Below are 26,410 nucleotides of genomic sequence, written 5' to 3'. Positions count from 1 at the left end.
ATAGACCTCATATTTCTAGACTTTTCTAAAGCATTTGACCGCGTATCACACACAAAACTTTTGGTAAAACTCGAGCTAACTTTGGGAACTGGTCCTGTTCTAGATTGGATTAAAAATTATCTTAGTAATCCCACACAATGTGTTAAAATTAACAACGAGAAATCCTCTTTAACTACTGTTTCATCAGGTGTACCCCAAGGAAGTGTCCTAGCTCCAGTAATATTCTTAATTTTTATAAATGACTTACCAGCTTACGCTTCACATAATAATAAACTTTTTGCTGATGATTGCGTTCTCTATCAGGAAATTAACTCCATTGATGATCATCTAACCTTAAACAACGCCATAACAGCAGTATACCAGTCGTGCCAGGACTGCCAAATGAATATCAATTTAAAAAAGTCTGTTCTTTTATCTATAACAAGAAAAAAAGCATTCATCAGCATTTCAGTACACCCTTAACAAAATTCCCCTTGGATCTGTTCATGAGCACAAGTATCTTGGTGTGACACTAACTTCTGACTTCCAGTGGAACTCTCACGTTAACAACATCACGTCAGCCGCCCTAAAACAGGTATTCTTTATTAACAGGCGTCTTAAACTAGCACCACCTGAAACAAAGTTACTTGCATATAAAACACTTGTCAGACCGGTACTAGAGTACGCTAATACCGTTTGGTTCCCATTTACTAAACAGCTCATTAAAAAAACCGGAGGCAGTACAAAGAAAGGCACTAAGATTTATATACAATAAACACTCCATTACAGACTCACCAACAGAATTACTTAAACATGCAGAATTACTAACCTTAGAAAACAGAGCCTATCTTGCAAGACTTAAAATCATATACCAGATAATACACAATCAACTAAAACTGCCTATTACAAAGTACATGCCGACGTCCTCGAACAGATTAACCCGTTATAACTATACGCATACATTAGGCGAATTCTCATTTCATACTGATATTTTCAAATACTCATTTTTTCCAAGGGCAACACGAGAATGGAACAATCTACACACGCATTACTAACACCACGCCCTTAGCTGAGTTTTGTTCCCTTGTTGCAGATGAATTATACCCATTGCAGTAACAATTGTATTCCTTATTTTTATGCTTCCTTGTTCTCTTGGTATTTTTTCTTTCCTGCTGTGCCTGAGTCAAGTTGTGAATTCATTATAGTCGATTTTCTCTTTTTTAGTATTTCAAAGCTTGATTGTGCCTTGACTGTCAATTACAACTAATACTGATCCCCTCGCTGTATCATCCGTAATCATGTAATTAATATAAGTGATATTATCTGTGTTATTCGATTGTTGTAAGCTGCATGTAACACTCGACACCATGTATCATTGTGTATGCTTTTATGCTGTAGTATAATATGCTCACAGCCCTTCCTGTTACAATCCCTGATGGGATTCTTAGTATCAAATAAAAAAAGAACAACTAAAACGGTTCAAAAGGCGACGTACTGGCGTACACGGTCCACAGTTTTTGAACTGAGTTCCAGTATTTTCTTTTCCGTGCGAGAAATATTTTGTGGCAACAATAGCTATCCTTTATACTGGTCACTGTAGTAGCGTTCCCGATTCGTACAAAGTGGCTCCTAAAAATTATGAACTGCCTTTAACAAATGGAATAAGACATTGGGCAAGTATCATAGTCACAATCTGTCACTCAGATCACTTCCAAATAAGAAACAGGGCCTTGTGTTCCTTGATGCCTCTCGATTGTGTGAGACGGTGGCACACGGGTCTCATTCTTTGTTTAATAAACAAGGATGACTAGGAAGAAACAAATATGTCCTCTGAAAGTGCCCTGTTTTTAGAAATGTATATGCCACGTGCTCCAAACCGCCAAACTGTCCGTGACTTGGATGTGCTTCATCACCATGAAGTTACCTAGCGCCGAACAGAAACCTATGCTCCAATCTGGCCTATTGCCACTTTCAGTAAAGAAGTGACCTTGTGCTCTTTGTGCCTGGTGGACTTAAGATTCGCCTTTTATAGCAGAGTACAGTAGCAGGGGTCTCTCTAGATAACGCTTTTATTCAAGATTCTCTCTCATAAAGCTTTGTTCCTGATGGCTTACTTGAAAAGTGGTGTAGGTTAAAAAGTTTGAGGTGACATGTCCGCTGCAAGTGTAGGAGAGGGGTTATTATCATTAGTTATTGATAGAGCTTCGTCAGGGTTTAGGCAATACCGAAGTGGTCCCATAGAAAACGAAAATTGCAATGAATCATCAGGCACTTGTTTAACGAAATGCCTTGTGACAGCTGGTGCAACAAAAATCAATTGCATTCCAGATCTCTACGCTGTGGAAAAACGAATATTGATTTCAATCAATTGAACACCTGAACAAAAGTCTATAGTATCTGTCCAGCTGCTCACGTGTACAGAATGACTAGTGAATAAAACAGAAGCACTAAAAGAACGTGCTTGCGCATAATCTCGTCTGGTGTAGGCTGCACAAAATTGTGTCGCTGGCGCGAGAATTTAGAGATAACCTACATTAATGGCATGAATGGGACGATTTGTGATCATGACTTTTAGAAATACTATATGATAGAATTTTCCTGTCAGCGACTCATATTTTCCTTAGGCATCCACTGAATAGGACCAGATTATTGAGAATATTGAAGCAGCGTCCTGAGGCAACACCCCCTAGAATAAGAGAAGGCCAGCGTAAGTCCCCCTTTCCAATAGTCCTATGTCACGACAGTGAGATCTGGAGATAGATCGGCGGCGCCGAGCGCAAGCGTACGCAAGCAAGGCGATCTGGAACGATGTGGCCTGAGTGTGCATGCTTTAAGCCTGTGTTCGCTGTGTTCCTAATCTGTGCTGCATAGGCACTTACAAGCAAGGTATCTGCAATGTCTGGGTGTTGTGCGCTATAAACTGTCGCTCTAACTATTCCAATGAATACAAAGCGCCAGTGTACAAGTTTCCGTCGGACTCGGCTCAAAATGCAGCGTGGACAAAGGCTGTGCGATGGAAAAACTTACTACCGATGAAGTGCACTGTGGTAAGCGTTCTTACTTGCTTCCTAATACTCGTGCTGCTATTCTCCACTATTTGTTTAGCACAGTGTATTAAAGCGTGGGCGTGCACGTATCGAGCACACAATTTCGACAGCACAGCTACTAATAATCGAGTAGCATTCGCCCTGTTTTAAATGTGGAACAAAATTGTTTTGCAACCTAAATTATTTTCTTGTGGAAACAATTTTATTTCGCTAGTGGCCGCGTGATCGTAGTTGCCGTAGTAAATGACTGGTTTAAAGCCGAGTTAGCTGCTCGCTGCGTTAATATACCCATGGCAATCGCTGCTACCAGCTTATAAGAAGCTTTTTTTTTATATTTACGGTACAGCTTTGTGACCAGCACGTACATTAAAGCGATCTCGTATTAACGACAAGCTACACCGAGTCTCATCAAGGTCACTGTTCTGAGTATTATCTCTGCCTACAATTGTCTTAGCTTTGTCTATCCATCTAGCAATAAATGTGCTCTGGGCTGAATTTTGTGTCTGTCTTAAAGTTTATTCAAGTAACTCTGAAAGAAGGTGAAAATTTCCTGGAAACTTCATTTCTGCCATTGAAATAAGTGCCAGGTGGTCTGTTTCAAACTTCTCATATATTTCAGAAGACTGGCAATATTACATAACACAGGTAACGCAAGTATAACCATCTTCATCGCTAGCACTAAAATTTCAAGAGGTAGCTATAGAGCAGCGTTGAAAAAAAAAAAACCGCAACCGCGTAGGGTGAAGCCGACTTTCAGTATGATCTCACTACTATGACGTCACGTAAGCTTGCACAGGCCTTGTAGTAGTCTAGGTGGTGTTGCCTGAGGTGGGAGCTGTAAGCTATTTGCTGTCTTTTTTAGCGCTGTCTGAAATTCCTAATCAGGCCATCTTTTTCAATGAGCATGAGCATATGTCAATACGCGCACGCCATTTTAGGTTAGTTTAGATTACTATTCTCAGCTACCTCAATTCGTGGACGCTTGCCATTGTGTCGTCCTCCTTTTAAGGGGTGGTTTTTATTCTCAAAACCCATTGTCCCTTTTCCCTGAAAGTTAATCTCTATTTGACAACTTGTTCTCACAATTGCTCACACGAAGGAAGAGGCGCAGTATCTGCAAACTTGTTTCTGTGGATACCTGACCCACGCCGTAACAGAAAGGAAGAATGCAGAAGTGAAAGTATAAAGAGGGATAGAGGTGCCACCGCGTTGGAGGGCTACAGAGCAATTTAGACCACCTGGGGACCTTTAATCTGCGCTGACATGGCACAGCACACGGACGCCTGCTGTGCGATGTCAGCGCACGTAAAGATCCCCAGGTGGCCGAAATCACTCCGTAGCCCTCCACTACGGCTCTTCTTTCTTTCTTTCTTTCTACTTCCACTCCCAGCTTCCTCCCTTCCCTTACGGCGCGGTTGAGGTATCCACAGAAAACAAATGAGACAGTTACCGCGCCTTTTCAATCCTATAAATCAATCCTCTTCGTTTCGCTTCCATCGAAACGCAGCCGCCTGCGGTTGGGTTCGAACGTGGGTACTCCGGCATAGTAGTCTGACATCTTAACCACTGCCCCACGCGGTGGCAAAGTTGTTCATCAGTCATAGCAGAGAAAAATAGATCATTTTGTAATTTTATTTGTAGTATTGCCACATCCTCCAGCATGTTCATTAAATATACGTGAAACCTAATTTGCCCCACATTTTTGGCATAATTTACCATTCAACCTTCCTCAGTGAAAGGGTTTTTAACAGGTATTTCATATTAATTTGTAAATTAATAACGCAAAATATTTGCCTGGGGCCAAGTTGGTGCATGAGGAAAAGGAACGGCGGCGTAACACACAGACAAGAAAGGGACATCACGTGCGCACACTAGCAACAATTTATTAAGCTCAACAGTGGCATATTTATACATACGCTCAAGCATGAGGCTCATCGCCAAATAATAGCTGCGAACTCAACACATGGAAGCCTGGCGGCAACGTCAGGATACCAGACAAAATACCCCTAACCCCAGCAGACAAACTAACAGAAACAGAAGAAAATATTTAAAACGCAAGGCAGGCCAATTCTTAGCAAAAGCAGTGTGCACCATTCGTAGCAAAAGCTAAGACAAAAGAAGCTAGTAAGTCCGGACCCTAAAAACAAAAAATAAAGCGAGAAAACAATCGTAGCAAATGCAGAGTAAAAAAAGTGAAGCAAAAGCAGTCAGAAACCTAAAAATACCTAAACCAACAACAAAATACAATGAGGTGTCAAAAAGCCAACTGAGAACCGCAGACCAGCGTCTGGTGTCAGCATCGTCGCTTCGCCAGAGATTTGAATACCTAGGTGCTCACCTGCCTCCAGGGCCCATTCTTGTGTACGTGGAGGCAAGCATACAATGCTTCGAAGCAGATACAGATATCTACTGTCCGTGGAGAACCAGCATGAATCATACCACTGATATGTAACCTTTGGAAATACCTAAATCTTCCTGCGCTGAGCTCGTGGCAGTTGAGGTACTGTGCTCCTTGGCCACCATTACCATGCTTCCCACGCTTCATGTTGCATTCCGCACTGACGCACTTCAAGCTGTACGCTTGCTCCGACGGGTCAGCCGCTGCCCAAAAATATATCAAGACATCCACCAGCTTGCCGCACGCATCATGAAGTCGGTACGTACTGAGTGGGTCTCACGGGGCCTTTTGCTTTCCCAATGCCACGCAGATTTAGCAAACAAAACTCATCATTACCATGGCTTCTTGATGAGGACGACGCTACCGTCCTTTTTTCAAGGCGCACCTCCGGTGACGCACATGTGCTCTTATTCCTCCATGGGCGGTAATCCTCCCCCGTGGTCTCACCCATGCAGAGGAGGTTGCGCTTAGGAGGATCCGGGTCGGTGTGGCCCTCACACCAGCTGTCACTCGGACGTGGTCTTACTTCCGACATTTATATGCCCGCCCAGGGTGTCCGATATGTAAAGACGAAAATGCTGAAGCCGACTGCACCACTTGCTGCGGGACTGCCAAGCTCTGAAACCGACACGACTCCCGTACTTGATAATAGCTGGCATTTCAGCAAGCAATCCTCCCTGGTATATCGCATGGATACTGGGAGCACGTCATTGCTCACTCCTGGACTTCATAAAATCAACCAACCTTTCTACATTCATATAAATATTTTATTTTTCATCTCTTACCCCATTGATGCCGTGAGGCAATAGGTAACGTTCAAAGAAAACTGTAGTTAATTGTTCTGAACCTGATTACACAGACAATAGGTCCAAAAAGCACAAAAAAAAATAACACTTCAAACATAGCACAATTATCTCCAGTTTGCATACCGTTTCTCAAATTCTTCATCTTATTGTGGCAGCTCAAACGTGACATTTCGTTTTCGCCGAGGTGCGGAGTAGGGTTATTAGCACATAAATTTGCGCATTTTGAAATTGCCGGGGGCTCTACTATCACCCTTGTGGTGATGCTGCGTAACATGCGTATAATAGCTTTTTTTCTAGAGCAGTGGGGTAGCTCACTGTCCACCATGCAAGGCAAGTTCCTCTGAGTTTGGTTATGTTACATTCTTTTACATTATTAAGGGGGTAGTTCAGCTTGAGGTTTCAGAGAGCTGAGACGGGAGACATGGCTTTCACAGAACAGGCCTTTCCTGCAGGCACCAGTCGACACTGCTCGAACGTCGCCATATTTGCCCAAAACAACTGAGATTTTTCTTTTTCCTTCTTATGCGCATATCAGCGCATGCATCACCTACCGTAATACTACCCCGCCGGCTGAAAAGCGCCTCCCAGTGCGCACTAGCGTCCAAACCAGGTTCCGTGTAGTACGGCTTTAGGCGTGCGGCATGGACTGTTTCGGTGCGTGGTGTAGAGGTATGGCGTGCGGGATGCAAGGGCGCAATTTCGTATGTCACTGGCGTAACTTATCGTAATATACGGTAGGGTCCTGTATAACGGGGCAAACGTTTTTCTGAGAGGCCGACGCGGCGAGCTGGGATGGAAAGCAGCACGAGAGAGCCGCAAGAATACTGGGTGTTGCGATGACAGAAATCATAGCGACGTTTCTGGGAGCTCTGGGAGGCTGCGAGTCGGTTGCGAGCAACAACTCGGGCAGCATCAGCTCGTGCTATGGCGTCACGAGCATATGAGCTGGCAGTGCCAACAGAAGGAAGCAGGCTGTCAAAAGGAAGCAGAGGTTCACGGCCGTATAGACGATAGAAGGGGGAGTAGCCGACAGTGTCGTGACGCGACGAATTGTATTGAAATGTAAAAAACGGCAGTGTTATATCCCAGTCGTGGTGGTCATCAGAAACGTAAATTGACAGCATGTCACTTAGTCTCCGGTTAAGGCGTTCATTAAGCCCGTTCGTCTGTGGATGGTAGGCTGTCGTGAAAAAATGACGGTCGTTGCACAACCGTAGGATCTCGTCGACTATACGCGCAAGAAAGCAACGGCCACGGTCGGTGAGCAGTTGATGGGGAGCTTCATGGACAACTATAACGTCATTGAGGAGGAAACCGACGACATCAGTTGCATAACTGGTTGGTATTGCTCGTGTGACCGCGTAGCGTGTGATGTAATCAGTGGCCACCGTAATCCATTTGTTCCCCGATGCGGACAGTGGAAAAGGCCCTTAAAGATCCAGACTCACTTGAGAAAATGGGTCTGTGGGGATGTCGATCGGCTTCAGAAGTCCAGCTGGTAAAACTGATGGCTTTTTCCGGCGTTGACAGCGCTCACAAGCAGATACGAAGCGGCGGACTGCGCGGTATAGGCCTGACCAAAAGAACCGACGGCGCACACTGTGCGAGAGACGCCTAGATGACCCGCTGTGGGAACGTCGTGAAGCTGTTCAAGGATGGCTGTGCGTAAGTGCTGAGGGACTACTAGTAGAAGGTCGGAGCCATCAGGTCGCATATTGTGCCGGTATAAGGTGCCTTCGTGGAGAACAAACGAAGGGAAGGGTCATGGGGATCGGCGCTAAGGCGATTGATAATTTCGCGATGCTGAGGGTCCTGGCGTTGCTCACGGCGAATGTTGGAAAAGTCAGAAATAGAAAGCACGCAAGCGTCGTTGTCACATTCAGGTTGGCTTAGACCAAATGTCCTAAGATATTGAGTTCCCCGCAACCAAAGCTACACTTCTTGGAGTTCAACTGAAGGCCAGCTCTTCGGAAGACACCAAGAATATCTGAAACACGATGGAGGTGGCCCTCAAAGGTTGATGAAAATACGATGACATCATCGAGGTAGCACAGACATGTGGTCCATTTGAATCCGCGTAGTAAGGAGTTCCTCATGTGCTCGAAGGTCGCAGGAGCATTACATAAGCCGAAAATCATCACCTTGAATTGAGAGAGGCCATCCGGGGTGAAAAAAGCCGTCTTTTCACGGTCTCTTTCGTCAACAGGGAGCTGCCAGTATCCTGAACGGAGATCGATGGAGAAGTATTTGGCACCATGCAGGAAGTCGAGGGCGTCATCGATCCTTGGAAGAGGGTACACGTCTTTCTTTGTTATCTTGTTTAGGTGTCGATAATCTACGCAAAACCTCCATCTGTGGTCCTTTTTAATGAGTACCACCGGAGACGCCCAGGGGCTGCTCGACGGCTCGATAATGTTGCTGGCCATCATTTTCTCCACTTCTTCCTGAATGTTCCCGCGTTTGGAAAGAGCAACTCTGTACGGCCGCCGGTGAATAATCTCCAGTATCGATGCGATGTGTGATGACGGGCGTTTCGCCCAGGGATTCGTGACCGAAATAAAAATGTCACTGTATGACCGCAAAATGCCGGCAAGGGCACTGGCATATTCGGGGCGCAGGTCAGTGGCAACCATGGCTGAGATGCGGTCCTCCGGACTATGTGACCGGACAGGTTGGACACGTACTTCGGCGTGACGTTCGGACAGCACAGCAGATATAGTAAAGCTGGACAAAGGAGATAGCTCGGCAAGAAAAATGCTTTCCGGGAGAACTTGAGAATACTGCTGAACTTGAGCACAGGAATCTAAGTATGGTTACTCGCGATATGTAAAATGTTATGAGCTAGGACGATGTTGCGCTATAGAGCGACGTCAATGCGGGGTTGACAACGTAGTTGCCGTCAGGAAGGGAAGGAAAGGGTGACATGGGTACGTATATTGCCGCCTCGGGAGGTAGGCGAGAAAATATACTGGAGCGAGGATGAGGCTGGGAATGGTCAGCACTAGGGTTGTGGACACAATGGGGCAGGGCTAGGCGTAGAAATCCGGAGGAACAGTCAATGTGAGCGGAATGGGCTGTTAGAAAGTCTAGACCTAAAATGACCTCTTGAGGACAAGTAGTAAGGACGGCGAGGAGCACAGGGACATGGTGGCCGGCGATGCTAACTCGAACAGTGCACATTCCGATGATGGTAGCAGTGTTGCCATCAGTGACACGAACTGTGGTGATGTTAGCGGGTGTAAGAACTTTTTTGAGGCGCTGGCAGAACGAAGAACTAAGGACTGAAATATGGGCTCCAGTGTCAATGAGAGCGGGCACAGGGACTCTATGCACGAGGATACTTATCAGGTTGCGGCGTGGTGAAATGGTCGAAACTCATTTGCCTGTCCGGGTTGATAACGCAGCGTCACGTCCGGGCGCTGCGTTGCCTGGTTTCCCAAGTAAAGGCCTTGGTACGTTGGAAACAAGCTGCGGCGAGGAGTAGGTGTTCGGGAACAGTGGACTTGAGGTGATGGCGAACGGCTGGGACGAAGGGCTTGCTCAATGTTCTCGATACGAAGCTGTGCTGGTGTGACAGAAACTCACCGTGGTACATAGTAGTCATGGCGAACAGGGCTGTAATAGGGGCAAGAGGGGGGAGCCGGGTGGCTGCGGCCATAGCGGGACGTATGGCCAGACCGACAGCAGACAAAGCAAATAGGCCTATCGTCAGATGTGCGCCACTTCGCAGGATTATGGGTAGGGTAGCGCGGTGTGTAGGGCGGTCTTGTGGCAGCAGCAGCAACCACTGGTATTGTCTGTGGTGCAGGGGGTGGCGTGGTATGATTGGAGACGAGGCCCACATTCGCGAACTCTTGGCGGACGACAGCCTGTATCATAGCTATTGATGGCTCTGGAGGAGATGATGTAAGTGTAACAGGCGTCAAGGCTTCGATTTTCCTGAAGTTGTTCTCACTTGAAGGCGGCTGCATAGTGGGCAGATCGTCACATGAGGATGTAGTCGCCGTGTTGGGAAGGCGCTCAAACCGATGGACGATGCGGCGCTGCTTCGCCAGTTCGAAACGGCGACAGACTTGTAGGACTGAGTCCACCGTACAGCAGTCTTTGCAGAGAAGTATGTTGAATGCATCATCAGCGATACCCTTAAGAATATGGCCCACTTTATCATCTTCGGTAATAGAGGTGTTCAACTTTGGACACAGGGCGAGGACGTCCTGTATGTAGGCTAGGTATGATTCGGTTGACGATTGAGCACGCATTGCCAGGTCTTTTTTTGTTGCTAAAGCTCGTCCAATCGGCTTGCCGAACACGTTCCGAAGGTTTTGTTTGCAGATGTCCCAAAAAGGCATCTCCTGTTCGTGGTTTGTAAACCAGGTTTTCGCCGTTCCCGCTAGGTACAAGATGATGTTGGCAAGCATTAAGCTAGCATCCCACCGGTTGTTCTTGCTGCACCTTTCGTATTCATGGAGCCTATCTTCAACATCCTTGTTGTCTTCGCCGTTAAAAAAGGGCGGATGGCGGATTTTGGTTAGGACCATGGGGCCAGGTGGAGTTTTCGTAGGTGGTGATGCGACCTGAGATGCCATGCTTACTGTGGCAGTCGGTGGGGTGAGCTCGGGGAGATGGCGGCCACTGCATAAATCTGGTTTCTAGCGCAGAAATATGAGGAGCTGTGGCAAGGGGATCGAAAGCGCGTCAACCAAGATATTACGGGGGTAGTTCAGCTAGAGGTTTTAGAGAGCGGAGACGGGAGACAAGGCTTTCACAGAACGGTCCTTTCCTGCAGGCACCAGTCGACACTGCTCGAACGTCGTCGTCTTCGCCCACAACTACTCCGATTCTTCTTTTTCCTTCTTATGCGCATATCAGCGCATGCATCGACTAATGTAACAATATCCTTGAAATCTTATTCAGAAAACTGTTGTTTGCTTCATTGAAGTTCTTCCAAGCGGCAGGAAAATGGAATACACCCCTGCTTTTTCACAATCTACGGGACACCGATAGTGCCTCGTCACGCCGTCGGGATCACGTTTGGTGTCGACATTTTCGTGGTCGGAAGGCTCTTTTGGGCCCAGGAAAAAAGATATATACCCTCGTTCCATTTCCTGTTTTTCTGAATGTGTGATACAGAATGGAACTACGGTATCAGAGTCACATTTCTGCGATAATCATTTGTAGGGGGTCGTTTCGTAATTGTTTAAAGAGACAAAACACTAGAATTTAGATTTTAATATTTGTCGGCGGAATGGAAAGATTTGTGTCCAAAATATTCGAATCCGTAGCGGTTGTTGTAGTAATGCTGTAAAATTTTTACCCAGTTCTTTTGTTGTTGTGTGTTGTGTGTTGTGTTTTATGGCGCATAAGCATCTAAGGCTATCATGCGCCAAACACATCCAGTTCTTTTCAGGGCATGCAACCATTTTTGTGTTGTCCGATGCTTGATAGCATGAGCCAGCAATGACGATTGGTGGTCAACAGGATGCACCGAAAACAAAGAAATTTCACTCCGCTAAGCAGTAATTAGACCTTTGTTGCTTAGAGTAACGTCCTTTTTAGTTTCATACTCAGGGCTTTACGGAACATTAACGTACTCCTCGTCGACGAAAGTTTTAGCAGGCACCATCATCGCTACATCGCTACATTCACAAAACTCCAAATACTGCGCCTCCATCTAGTGACAAAACCGGGAAGAATGCACATATTGAACCACCTTGCAGCACCATGGACGGAAACTTTGGTAACGGATCCGCCACCCCTTCCAACCGATACCAAAGGGCCAGGAAGAGATCACTGACAACGCCACATAACTGATACACAATACCAGCACATCGGTCTCCGCATTAATTCTGACGCCGCCCTATATCATGATGACGTCACCGGCATCACGTTTGCAACTCTACCTACTACAAGGAGGGTTCACAGCTGCACGCTACTAGCCCCAGTGGTAGCAGCTACTGGTCGGCAACTGAACTCGAGTTACGGCCATCAAAAAGGCCCTTCGACACTCCACCAAAGGAACAGATCGTTTCATCCACATCTATACCGCCAGTCAAGAGGCTATAATAACTCTGCAAGCCCGTTCTTACAAGACCTCAGTGCAACAGCGCATCGAACACTGATGCCGCTACCTGCGAGAGACCTCAGAAGTCTCGGTACGGAGTCATTGGACACCTGGACATCACACACAAGGAACTGAGAACAGGACGGCTCATGAGGCCGCTTGCGCGCAGCTAGAGGAAGTCCGCCGGCATAGCCTTGATGTGGTCCCGTCTAACTCGGACCACACTTACTGTTCTCCCGTTTCCTTTATCATACTGGACTCTGTCATCCCGCGGTTTAATTATGAGTGGAGGGGTTTGTTGCGGGACCTTTTCCCGATATTACTCCTCTGATCTCTTCCGGCCTCTCCAGTCCTGCCCAAGTTTTAACTCACAGGGCACTCACTCAGAAGGTCAGCTACCCCAACTGCCCTGCTGATTCTGTTCACAGGCAGCAATTGGTCTGGACCTGTCCTGGCACGGCTAACCTCCAAGCCCTCTACACATTTGCTCACCACATTCAGACTTAAGAAGACTAGACAGCCCCCAATACCAAAGCCAAGACATCTCCCTTCCCCTCCAGGCCTCAGGTCACCCTCACGAATAAAGGTTTAGGAATGAATGAATGTATGAGCGCAGCGGTGGCGTAGCGGTAGAACATCCGCCTCGCATGCAAGAGGACCGGAGTTCACATCCCGGTGCCGCGCAATTCTCCACCGGATGAAAAAAACAATCCGCGTGTCGATGGAATTGCATACACAGGTTTTGGAGTGCGACCAGATGCCGGTGAACACCTCCGGCAACGCACTCCCTCACCAGAACAGGAGTTGCAGTAATTGGCCGCAACCTCTCATGTTAAGCTCCACAAAACCCCGGCCCTCAGTCACCAGCGGCTGCGGTGACTAAGGGTCTGACCTGTGACGCAGCAGAGGGTGCTAAGAATACCTTGCTTCGCTGGACAGGCCGCCATTGGAAACTGACAGTGGCAACGTTTAATGCTAGACCTCTAGCTAATGAATCTAGTTTCGCAGTGCTGTTAGAGGAACTAGAGGGCATGAAATTTGATATCATAGGGCTTAGTGGGGTTAGGAGGCCGAATGAGGCATATACTGTACTGAAGGATGGGCGTGTACTGTGTTATCGAGGTTTACTAGAGAGTCGACAACTAGGAGTAGGTTTCCTTGTCAATAAGTGTATAGCGGGTAATATAGATGAATTCTATAGTATTAATGAGAGGGTTGCAGGCAACGTAATTAGGCTTAATAAGGGGTATAAACTGAAGGTTGTACAGGCCTATGCACCTACATGTAGTTATGATCGCCAGGCAGTTGAAAGCTTCTACGAAGATGTAGAATCGGCAATGCGAAAAGTAAAGACGCAGTATACTGTACTAATGAGCGACTTCAATGCCAAGGTAGGGAAAAAGCAGGCAGTAGAAAAGGCGGTAGGTGACTGTGGCATTGGTTCTAGGAATAGCAGGGGGGAGTTACTAGTTCAGTTTGCAGAGCACAATAACTTATGAATCATGAATACCTCCTCCAGCAAACAAACGCCGGGGTGGCGCAGTGGTTACGGCGCTTGACTACTGTTCCCAAGAATGCGGGATCGAATCCCGGCCTCGCCGGACGCTTTTCGATGGAGGCGAAAAGCAAGGCGTCCGTGTGCTGTGCGATGTCAGCGCACGTTAAAGAACGCCAGGTGGTCGAAATTTCCGGAGTCCTCCACTAAGGCGTCTCTCATCGCCTGAGTCGCTTTGGGACGTTAAACCCCACAAACCAACCATCCTCCAGCAAACGGAAGAACCGGAAATGGACATGGAAAAGTACTAACGGGGAGACTAAAAATGAAATCGACTTCATAATGTGTTCAACCCCCGCCATTATGCAAGATGTAGAGGTAATCGGGAAAGTGCGATGCAGTGACCACAGGATGGTGAGGTTTCGAATTAGCCTAAATCTGACGAAGGAATGCAACACATTAGTAAAAAAGAAACCTATCCACGAATTAGCGGTGAGGGGGAGGGCAGAAAAGTTCAGGATCTCGCTACAGAATAGGTATTCAGCTCTCACCGAGGATGGCAACATTACCCTAGAAGCAAGGAACAAAAATTTCAGAGATATCATTACTGAGTGCGCGGTAGAAGTAGGTGGTAGGATAGTCAGAGAGGATACCGGTAAGCTGTATAAGGAGACGAAAGATGTGATTAAGAAACGCCAAAATATGAAAGCTTCCAATCGAACAGACCAGATCGAATTGGCTGAGATATCAAAGCTAATCAATAAACGCAAGGTGGCCGATATAAGGAAGTGTAACATGGAGAAAATTGAGCATGCCGTAAAGCACGATAGAAGCCTTAAAGCGGTAAAGAAGAAATTGGGCATAGGCAAAAAACAGATGTATGCGATAAGGGACAAGGCGGGCAACGTCATCACTCATACTGACAAGACAGTCAAAGTAGCCGAGGAGTTCTATACAGATCTCTACAGTAGCCAAAGTAGTCAGGACCGTAATGAGATTGGCGGTAGAGAAAAACAGTCAGATGTTCCACCAGTGACGAAGGACGAGGTCAAGAAAGAACTAGAAGCTATGAGAAGGGGGAAATCAGCTGGAGAGGATCAAATAACTACAGATTTGCTGAAGGACGGTGGGGATATCATGCTAGAAAAACTGCCACCCTGTATACGCAGTGCCTGGTGTCATCGACGGTACCGGAACCATGGAACAATGCAAACATTTTCCTCAACCTTAAAAATTACAAAACAATCAGTTTACTGTCTGTTACGTATAAGGTATTTACTAAGGTAATCACTAATAGAATCAGGGGAACCTTACACTGTAATCAAGCAAAGGATCAAGAAGGGTTTCGGAAACGATACTCTCCTATCGATTATATCCATACCTTCAATCAGGTGATAGAAAAATGCTCGGAATATAACCAGTCCATATACATAGCATTCATTGGTTACGAAAAAGCATTTGACTCAGTTGAAATCTCGGCGGTGATGCAGGCATTGTGAAATCAGGTAGTAGACGAGCCGTCCACGAAAGTGCTGGAAGATAAGTGTGGTGGCTTCACAGCAACCATAGTTGTGCATAAAGAAAGTAACAAAATTCCCATACAGAAAGGTGTTAGGCAAGGAGACACAATCTCCCCAGTACTATTCACAGCTTGTTTAGAGGAAGTATTCAGAGACTTGGAATGGGAGCAGTTATGGATAAAGGTAGATGGAGAATACCTCAGTAATCTGCGATTTGCTGATGATATTGCCTTGCTACGCAAATCGGGGGAGGAACTGCAAATAATTATTGATGACCAAGACAGGAAAAGTAGAAAGGTAGGCTTGAAAATCAATATGCAGAAGACTAAGGTAATGTTCAACAGCATCGGGAAGGAAAAGCAGTTCACATTAGGTAGCGAAATACTGGAAGTTGTAGGCGAATAGGTCTACTTAGGGCAGGTAGTAACCGAAGATCCGGGCCATGAAAAGGAAATAACAAGAATAAGGTTTCGTTGGAGCGCATTTGGCAATACTCTCAGATTATGGCTAGCAGCTTACCGGTATCGCTTAAGAGGAAAGTATACAACGGTTGCATTTTGCCTGTACTTGCTTATGGGGCTGAAACGTGGAGGCTAACCGAACGAGTTCTACTTAAGTTGAGGACAACCCAGAGGGCTATGGAACGAAAAATGGTAGGGGTAACATTAAGAGGTAGAACGCGTGCAGAGTAGGTAAACTCAAGTTACCGACATTCTGGTGGAAATTAAGAAGAAATGGACATGGGCAGGACATGTAGTGCGAAGAGAGGATAGCGGATGGTCGCTGAGGGTAACAAACTGGATTCGAAGGGAAGGAAAGCGTAGCAGGGTGCGGCAGAAAGTTAGATGGGCGGATGAGATTAAGAAGTTTACAGGGATCAAGTGGATGCAGCTACCACAGAACCGGGTTACGTGGAGAAATATGGGAGAGGCCTTCGCCCTGCAGTAGGTGTAATCAGGCTGATGATAATGATGAATGAATGAAAGAAAGGAGGGATGGGTTCTATTTAAGGACTCAGTGGAGAGAGCGCAAAATATAATAAAGTATGATAAGCAAACCTAGAAGAAAAAAGAATACTGTGCACTTCCGAAAATCACCCATATTTTGATAAAACGTAGTCACGTGGGGTACTACAGTGAAAGTAATAATGTTTCTCCGCTATATAGCGCCACAGTTTTTTTATGCGATTTGCAATTGCAAATTATAATTGTAAAACCTCTTTTCTTTGATAGTGTTCAATCTTTACTGTATAAGTAAGGTCATTTCATCACCTCCATTTTCTCATTACATAATTTGGCCAGTATTCTGTCTTTTTAAGCATGCCCCCAGAAATAGGCCTTAGGAGGAGCATTGTATTTTCGGCTTGTTCCAGACGATGATTTGACTGTGAAAGGCTTCTTTACACTGCCGAAATGACTTACTTTTCAAGAGCATTCACGAAACACGACAACACAATGGCTCTCTTTACTAGTTTTGGGTGCGCAACAGAATATGCGAGGACTGGCTTCTTTCCAATAGTCTCACAGGCTCAGCTAGTTCACAGTCGAAGAGGATTCCGAAATCTAACAACACGATGTGCCCAACGGCAGGGTGCTGCTGTGTCACCGTCAACGACTGAAGACAGTCGGAAACCATGCTAAAGCTTCGGACACTCGTGCGTTTACACGGCTATTGTCATCGTTTAGAACCACGATAAAAAGGTTCACGAACCTAAAGCATTTTCTATTTCAATCTTATCGCATCGGTCCCGTAGCTTGCGCCCTCAGACATGAAGCCATATATTGTTCAGAAAGGTCGCGACACAAGAACAAATAAATCCCGCTTCGAAGAGAAGCAATATGGACACCGATCTGTGGAAAGTTGGAGTTTAGTAAAAATTACAAGCAGCTCCAAAAAGGTGCTAATCGCCCCACCTGATGCATTTAGAAATCACACGGCACTTTAGAGCTCCATACAACTTGACACATCGGGGAAGAGGTTGTCATGTGGGATAGAATAATTTAAGTCTCATATCCCCAAATATGGCAGTGAAACTGCCTCTATGCTTACCTTTTTCGGTTGTAAATTTTTTGATCAGAAGCTTTGAATTTAAAACGGATTTCAGCACCGAGGATATTTAGAAAAATTCGCAGAAACTATGCTAGATGCTTCTGCAATCTCCGTTCACCGAAACACTAAAACATAACGGGCAGTCAAGCTTTTATTATTTATGCCCAATAGAGGTGCCTGAAGGCAACATTGCAAGAACGTAAAAGAAATGTATTGGGCCGAAAACCAGTTGAATCTGTCTTCTTTTGTATATAGCCACTCCGAAGAATTCATGCATGCCATTGAAAAAATAGCTATTCTTAGCAAGTGCCAGGACACCGCCACAATACTGGCATTGGAGGTTCTGGTTATTTCGAAATGCTCAGTAACCAATTATGCGCTATAGTGAAAATGCGCCATAGTGAGCACTACTGATAAGATGAACGATTCAAGAAACAGGAAAGAAAATTGAGATAATCGTGCCACAGATGCGGTAAGGGTGGGTTTTTTGTTTTGTTTGTTTGGACCTAGTGCCTATATATTCTGGTTCAAGGCTGCACAAATACAATGTTAGTCAGAGCTTGTATTTTCATTCTTCGCTTTTCTTCTATGGTACTACTACATTGCAGTCTCGATCATGAAAAAATCAACTATCCAGTCACTGTTCCAAAAATGAACAGCCTCAAAATGTGTAATTAAAACCTCTAAAGTTAACTCTTTCCTTAATATCTGCATGAGCACTGAAACAGCTGATATCGGAATGGTAAGCTCTTGTATGCAAGATATGTTCGACTGTGATAATAGACTGCTGTGTGCGTTGATCTCAAGGCTGCGAAACGTTTGCTAGGTATTGCCGGTAGTTAGATGCAACCAACTATCGGTTTTGGTTTTAGAAACATACAAAAATAACCACCGCCAGCTAGTGATTCGGTGTTATGGAAGCATTCGTATCTTTAAGCACCAGCTTAAAGAACAAAATGCATCCGGTCAATGCGATGGTGATGAGATTCATGTATCTTTCTAATGAAGAAGGATCTGGCGTTCCTGCGGAGCGAGCGGACGCGTTTCACCTGGGCTCCGTGTCTTTTTTCATTGAACTGACAGATTTTTTGAGTCGCACCTTAATGAAAGTGCGTCGACCGGATGCATGAAGTTGTGTGGACCACCGGGAACTCGAATTCCGAGGTAGGGGACCGCTTTTGCCAAATTTAAAGGACTTTTGTGTGCCGAGAGGAGCGCCCGCAGCTGGGCCTAACGTCGACTCCGGCCTTGGCCGGAGGAGCGGCAGGCCCAGCCCGAGCCTCGGTGAGGCCGCCAGCGGAACATCGAATCATCGGTATTACGCAAGTGAGCATTGACCTAAGATAACTACAGCTATGCGAGTAGAGGTGGACGGCGTCGAAATTCCGCCGGACCAGTGCACAAGATCGCAAGGCTGGAAAACTGCCGGCGAGAGGGTCAGGCACAAAGGCATGGGCAAGTTAGGCCTAAATGCCGTACTTCAAACGAACCAAGATGGCGCCAAGGCCATGGCTGCCACTGGCAGCGATACACGTCACTCAATGGCGAAACGTATAAACAAGGGCAAATTGTTGAAGGGCGCGCGCATGCCAGACTTGCCGCGCGGCGACATAAAGATCGTATTACGACCACGAGGCGGGCTCCACGTGAGCGACGTAACCCGCGTTGAACTAAGTCGTGCAATTGTGGCGGCGGCACAGATCCCCGGCAATGAAGCAAGTGAAGATGTCGTGTGCCCCAACCTCCAGCAGAATATCGTTGTGGTGAGCACCTCCAAGAGAGAGAACGCCGACCTATACACTGCAGTCGGAAGGCTTGACATACGCGGCACGGCACACGAAGTAAGTACCTACGAAACGGCCCCCCACGGCACGGTGAAGGGCGTCATAAGGGGCATCCCGCTCGAGGATACGGCCCAGGATATTCAGGACAATGTTGTGCACAAGCATAACCCAACGGCGCTACAGGCAAACCGGATCGGTGAGACCCGATCAGTCGTCATTGCTTTCGAAGGGCATAAAGTACCCAAATACGTGAGATACGGCAACCTGCTCATGGAGTGCACGTTACATAGAAAACAAATCGACGTATGCTATGCGTGCGGAAGAGTGGGCCACAGAATGGACGTGTGCCCGGATCCTTCGAACACGATCTGCCGAGGGTGCGGAATCTCCAACCCCGCCGAAGATCACGAATGTGTCCCGAACTGTGGCCTGTGCGGAGGCAAACACCTGACAGCGGACAAGGCCTGCAAAGCCCGCTTCAAGACACCCTACGTCGTCCGCCGGCGGCGCTGGGAACGGCGCCGAGCAGAGGAAGAAGACATCGGGAGAAGGAACCAAGACAAGAGAGGTCCTGCAGGCGGACCCCACCGCAGCGCCTCCAAACAACGGGGCCGGTCACACACGCCGGGCCGCAACAGCAACAACAGTGGCTGTCAACAACAGTCGCCAGAGTCAACCGGACACCGAGGGATCGCCGAGAAAAAGGTGGGCCGGACCAACAGGTCTCCCGTCACTCTAACCAGCGACACCGAATTCCCACCCCTCACCCCCTCCCAACCCCTTAACTCACAAGCGAATCCGCAAAAGGACAGTAGCGAAGTGATAGAGCTTAAGAGGATCATAGAGCGCCAAAACGCTCAGATCCAGGAACAGAGCGGCCAAATACAGGCGCTTATGAATAAGATCGAAACGCTAGCGAGTAGCGGCAGCTTGGCAAATTCAGGACCCCAAGACAACACGGCGACAAGCAACGCCGCAGGCTTGCGCAAGGTGCCGCGGAGGGCCCCCCCCTCGCCCCGCCAAGGGCGGCCAGCTGGAGAGGCTGAGGCCATGCAACGTGCAGCAAATAACCTAGAGGCGATGGACGCCGAAGAGAGCCCCGCGAGCGGAGAGGAAACTGCGAACGCAGAGACCGCGACCATGGTAACGACACAGATCCCGCGAGAAGGAGAGCTTATGGCCATTTTGGCCGCAATTTCCCAAATTAACGAAAGGCTCAGCAAAATAGACGACCGACTTAAAGCTGTCGAGAGTCAGCCTCAGACGCCATCGGCGAAGCACAAACGTCAAGCGCTAAAAGTAGCCTCAACATCGGTGAGGAACCACTTCGCGTCTCTGAAAAAGGAGCGGGCCGAAAAAATAAAAAACGCGATCGCGAAAAGGCGCAATCGACTCGAGACAGCCGGAAAGGATGATGCAGAAGCCAAGTAAGAAGCACAAGAAGACCGGGGGGGAAACCACCGTGATTTACCAATGGAACTGCCGTGGGATTCGCAACAAAGAAGCGGAACTAATGTTATACATTGACGGGCAAGACAACAAGCCTGATGTAATTGCTCTACAGGAAACGAACGGCAAACCAAGACTTCCGGGGTACGTCGCTTACACGGACCCCACGGAGAACGGAACGGCGGTGCTCGTTCGCAGCAACGTGGCGGCAACTCAACATGTTACGGCGCAGGGCGGGTGCGAGCACACGCTGGTCGAAATTCATGCAAGAGAAATTGGCAGCGCGGGCAATTTATTTGTAATGAGCGCGTACTGTCGGCCGTCACAACGGCAGTACGAATTTGACCGCATCGTGAGTCAGGCGAAAGGGTTGGCGGGGACCAGGCCGCTCCTGATCCTAGGCGACTTTAACGCCCCTCACACAACATGGGGCTATAGGTTCCAGTCAAAAAGAGGAAAAGCATTGGCCAAAGCAATGGAGGATCACGAGATTGCCCTCCTGAACGAGCCTGACGTAACTACCAGAAGAGGCAACAGTGCCGCGAGGGACACTACGCCAGACCTTTCGTGGTTATCGGGAACGCTAGACGTCTCTTGGAGAAGCGAAGAAGTGGACCTGGGTTCTGACCACAGCGTGATCGGCATCACGATCCGAGGTTCCCGATATCGGGCTGTGTTGGGGACAGCGCGGATCACGGATTGGGACAAGATGATAAAGTTCACCCAGGAACAAGAAGAAGCGTCTGAGGAAGAATCGGGACGAGCTGAAACACAACAGACCTACACCGAATGGTCGAGGGACCAGAAGAAGACCCTCCAAAAATTTACCCAAGAAATCGCAACGACTTCGCAGACACCGTACGTGGACGCCAGACTGACCCACATATGGGCGGCCCGGCACTCGTTAACGCGGCGATGGAAACGTCAGCGGCACAACAGAAAACTGGCCAAGCGCATAGCAGCCTTGAACAAGCAGATCGCCGAGCACGCGGCCAAACTATGCAGGGAGAATTGGCTGAAGACCTGCGACGGCCTGCAGGGCAAGCTCTCGACGTGGAAGACGTGGTGCTTCTTGAGGCATCTGATCGACCCGCTGAGTAGCAAAACTGCGACCAATCGCAACCTTACCAAAGTATTGAACATGTACAAGGGAGACGGCCGCAGGCTCCTGGAAGACCTGAAGGCGAAGTACCTAAAGACAGAGAAGGGACAGTACCCGGAGCCAGAGAGGTACGAATGACCCGACAACGAAGACCTGGACCGGCCGTTTTCCATGACGGAATTGTGGACAGCGATAGATCAAAGTAACAAGAAAAGTGCACCCGGCAGGGATGCCATAACATACAAACTACTCAGTAACATGAGCAGTAAAGCGGCCCGCGGCCTCCTAGGGCACATCAACGAAGCCTGGGAGAGCTCGCGGTTGCCGAAGGAATGGAAGGACGCCGAGGTCTGCTTCATTCCAAAGCCCGGCAAGGCCCTCACAATAGACAACATGCGGCCCATCTCCCTCACGTCCTGCGCGGGGAAGGTGATGGAGCGTATGGTCCTTCGCCGGCTGCAGAAGCACCTCGAAGAAACAGATCAGATGCCGGAGACGATGTACGGCTTCAGGCAACATCTCAGCACCCAAGACGTGATGATCCAACTTCACGAACTGGTCGTCAAGCCGGCAATGAGGCACACGCCGCGCGGGATACTCGCCCTCGACCTGAAGGGAGCGTTTGATAACGTGTCCCACGCGAGCGTGTTGCGGAATCTGAATATGACCAGGTGTGGCCGAAAGACATTCGACTACATCAAAGAATTTCTGTCAAACCGAACAGCGACCATCAGAATAGGGGAGGAGAAGTCAGACCCTGTCGAGCTGGGTGATAGGGGCACCCCACAGGGATCGGTCTTGTCGCCCCTGCTCTTCAATCTGGCCCTCCTGCCCCTGCCCGGTCTACTCAAGCAAATCGAAGGCGTGGACCATGCGTTCTACGCCGACGATATTACGGTGTGGACAGCTCGAGCCGGTTCTGATGCCTGGATGGAGGAAGCCTTGCAGAAGGCGGCAACAACCGTGCACGAGTACGCAAAGTCATGCGGACTGAGCTGCGCTCCCCAGAAATCAGAGTTGCTTATTATCCAACCGGGAAAATCCAAGAAAGAGCTGCCGCCGAACGTGATCGTCACCATCGACGGAACGGCTATCAAGCCAACACAGCAGATAAGGATCCTCGGCCTCCTACTTCAGGCCGACGGGAAGGCACACGCCGCCGTCACAAAGATCAAAACTACAGCCGAACAGATACTCAGTATGATCAGAAGGGTATCTAATAGAAACCGAGGCCTCAAAGAGGACGATGTCATGCGCCTGATACGCGCATTCGTCGTGTCACGGGTTACCTACTCCGCCCCCTATCTCCAGCTGACGAAGGCGAATAGGGACACCCTAAACACGATGCTTCGTAAGGCAACGAAGCAAGCACTGGGCATTCCCATATACTCGTCCACACAAAGACTGCTGGACATGGGCGCCCACAACACGGTGGAGGAGCTCATTGAAGCCCACCTCTCTAATCAGAGAATCCGGCTCAGTCATACGAAACACGGACGAGCCGTCTTACGCAAGATAGGATGGCAGATTGAGCCAGTACCCCTCAAGGAAGCCCTTCCGGAAGACTGGAAGACGGCCATTCAGACCAAACCCCTTCCCCGGAACATGACGCCGGGCAAGGACGACGAGAGGCGCACCGCGCAGGCCAAAGCCATAGCCCGGAAGCTGGAAGAGAACCCCAGGGTCCTCTACGCGGACGCCTCGCTCCGAAAACACAGTGACCGTGCAGCAGTGGTGGTTACGTCCAAAAACAGGCTGATCGTCAGCGCGTCCATAAAGACAACAGACGCCGCAGTTGCAGAAGAAGCGGCCCTGGCCCTCGCACTCGCACAGCCGAGCGTGGACACCGTGGTCACTGACTGAAAGACAGCCAACAGAAGCTTCCGCAGAGGGGTAATATCCTCCGCGGCCCGAGCCATTCTATCCAAGTGCAAGCCTCCGGGAAGAGCTATAGAGCTCGTGTGGGTTCCGGCTCACTCGCAGGTAGCAGGCAACATCATCGCAGACTACCATGCCCGAGAAATGTCAATCCGGGGCGAGAACGAGCCGGAAGAGCTACCGCATCCGGTTACCAGCTTTCGGGAAATTACAAGTATGTACCGAGAGGAAAGGTGCAGACTGCCAGAACCGCACCCCAAGCTCACCAGGCAACAACAGACGATCCTGCGCCGAGCGCAGGCGGGATCGCTTGCGCATCCCGTATTGATGAGCCGCATGTACCCTGCGGAACACGACATGCTCTGTCCTTTTTGTAAAAAAGAAAAGGGCACCCTGCCGCACGTTTTGGCAGAATGCAAACAACTCAAAACCCCCCCTCATCCCCTTCCCGCCAACACCCCCAATCCCCAACCCCTTGAGCGATGGGAGACCTTGTTGTCCAGCCCCGCCCTATCGATCCAGCTCGCACTGACAGACAGGGGCCAGGAGCTGCTGGAAACATATGGGTCCCGCAACTAGGGAACCACCCCGTCTGGTGCAAGCATGCACCACCGAATTATTTCGGGCTTAATAAATGTTGATTCCTCCTCCTTCTAATGAAGGTTCGTGACTCCTTCTGAATGAATCTGTTAGCGGAATTCCAAGCGACACGAAGACTGTCGAGAGCAGCCAGCACGAGTATTCTTTTGAACACTGTGTATTAAAGAGTGAACAGTTTCACATATCTTTTATAGTTTAGTTTTTTGACCTCAGGTTCCGTACGAAGGAATTCCTTTTGTGATCGTCCCGTGAACATGGAGAGAATTATTAGGGACAAGTAAAGAAGAATGACCGATTGTCGTACCATATAGAGGATGCAAAAGTTCAATGCAGCACACATCGACATCTGGAGAACGGCAGTTGGCCTGGGCCTCATCGATAACCTAGTACAATACCAATTCTAGGATATTAGTGTCTACTTCATGGAAGACGCATTGACTACCTTTGTGTATTTTTACCAATAAAGTGGAATGGATGTGAGACTGTTGCTTTAGGGTACTGTTTTACAGCCATGGCATGATTTGAAAAATTTTTAATGCCGCTGAGTACATCTCTAAGGAATTCCATTCCGCCTCTCACAGAGTTCATTAAATGCCATGTTTCCATAACCATCAAGCTAACAGCTTCTCAATATAATCGAAATAAAATAGACGGCACTATCACTCGGAAACCTCAATGACGTAAGCGCAAGTTCAGTGATGCAAGCGTAACATGTTATTATAATGCATGCAGGTCGCCTACGTCTAAACAAAAAAGGAGAAACATGGCAGGAAAGGATTTACCTCAAGGCGGTAAATTTGTGGCTTAACTTAATATCCTCACACCGACTTGGTCATTAAAGAGAGAGGCTTGAAGTAGATGCAACCAAGGGACTAAAGCTCTGTTCCTTAATTATTCAGCGCATCTTCTGTTCGCGCTCACGCCATCTGTCGAGTAGCCACCATGGTTACCACAATGAGAGGCATCTGGCTATATTATCACCATTTTCCTTCTTTTTCGTATTGTAGTATATAGTATATGTGGTATATAGTAGCTTAAAGTTCGAAATCGCTCAACCGACTGAGCAGACTGCTAACAGTGTCCCCTCCATGGGGCAGGCTACCGCGAGGAACAAGGTCAGACATCTGTCAATGTTATTCCAGGTAGCCCTGCTGTGGACAATGACCGCAACCTCACGCGACGCCCGTCCAAAAGAGCCATTGCTGCACCAGCCTCACGTACCGGAACAAGCGCCTCCTTCAACCAGCGCGAACAAAGCGACCGACGGCTGCCTTCCGCCATCCTTAGCCAGTATGAACTCCTTCGTCTGGCAACCTGGAGCTACCTCTAGCGGGGGCCACTCGCTACGGCTATTTCAGGCGCCACCCTTTTACGACCAGTTGGGGCACGCAACCGCGAGGAACATGATCAGCCATCCGTTATTGTTATTCAAGGTTAGTTGCATGGCAAAGGCCACTTGTGCACGATTCTCGAGTTTCTGTGCTCGATTCTCGTCTTTTTTTTGGTATTCATTAAAGACCTTCCTTGCACCATCTCATTATCAATTCGCCTTTTCGCAGGCGACTGTATCTTGCATCGACGCATATCATCAAACAACGACCAAGACCTCCTCCGAAATTACCTGAACGAAAACCGGTGGCTGATGACTCTAAAAGTACCAAATGCAATTTCATGACAGTACCAAGTAATCGCAATAGCTTGAATTATCAGTAATCTTTGAGATCAATCCCTCTAACACAAGTTAATTCCTACCGGTACTTAAGAGTAACAATCACTCGCAAGCATTCATGGTCCGAGCACATCTTAAACATAGTAGCTGAAAGTTCGAAATCGCTCAGCCGACTGAGAAGGTTGCTAACCGTGTCCCCTCTATTTATACGCAAACTTGCTTGCGGAACTATCATTTGCACTAAACCTGAATATGGCTCACTCATTCATTACCCACAGCAGTTATACCTAATTGACGCATTAGAATCTGTACAGGGTCGCGCGGCCCGATTTACTGCTTTATGGTACGACCATCGGACCAGTGCTACGTGCATAAAATCATCGCTTGACTTACCGCCACTGTGTTCTCATGGTACAGTTGCCAAACTCTGCTTTTTCCGCAAGTTATATTACAGTTTTCCTCACTTGCGCTGCACACTCCTACTCCCTCCCAATAGAACATCGCGTCGGCTTTTTCACAGTCTAGGCTTCCACCGATGCATTTCATAAATCCTTCTTGCCATCCGCCATTGAA

At 48.0% G+C, this 26,410-nt stretch overlaps 1 protein-coding gene across 1 annotated transcript in view; it reads left to right on the top strand.

Moving 5' to 3' along the window:
- Positions 1–25,843, top strand: part of LOC146193486 (uncharacterized) — a 402,043-nt gene extending 376,200 nt beyond the window's left edge. The window contains exons 3-5 of the mRNA XM_084600565.1: positions 25,311–25,458; positions 25,527–25,601; positions 25,728–25,843. Coding sequence (XP_084456691.1) covers positions 25,311–25,458; positions 25,527–25,601; positions 25,728–25,843 — 339 coding nt within the window. The remainder of the gene's footprint in view (positions 1–25,310; positions 25,459–25,526; positions 25,602–25,727) is intronic.
- The last annotated feature ends 567 nt before the right edge of the window (positions 25,844–26,410 follow it).

Source organism: Amblyomma maculatum, chromosome 4, assembly GCF_055883805.1.
Source record: "Amblyomma maculatum isolate TAMU_Amacu chromosome 4, ASM5588380v1, whole genome shotgun sequence".
Lineage (NCBI taxonomy): Eukaryota > Metazoa > Arthropoda > Arachnida > Ixodida > Ixodidae > Amblyomma > Amblyomma maculatum.
The sequence above is the reverse complement of the archived record's forward strand: the minus strand, read 5'-3'. Positions and strand labels throughout refer to the sequence as shown.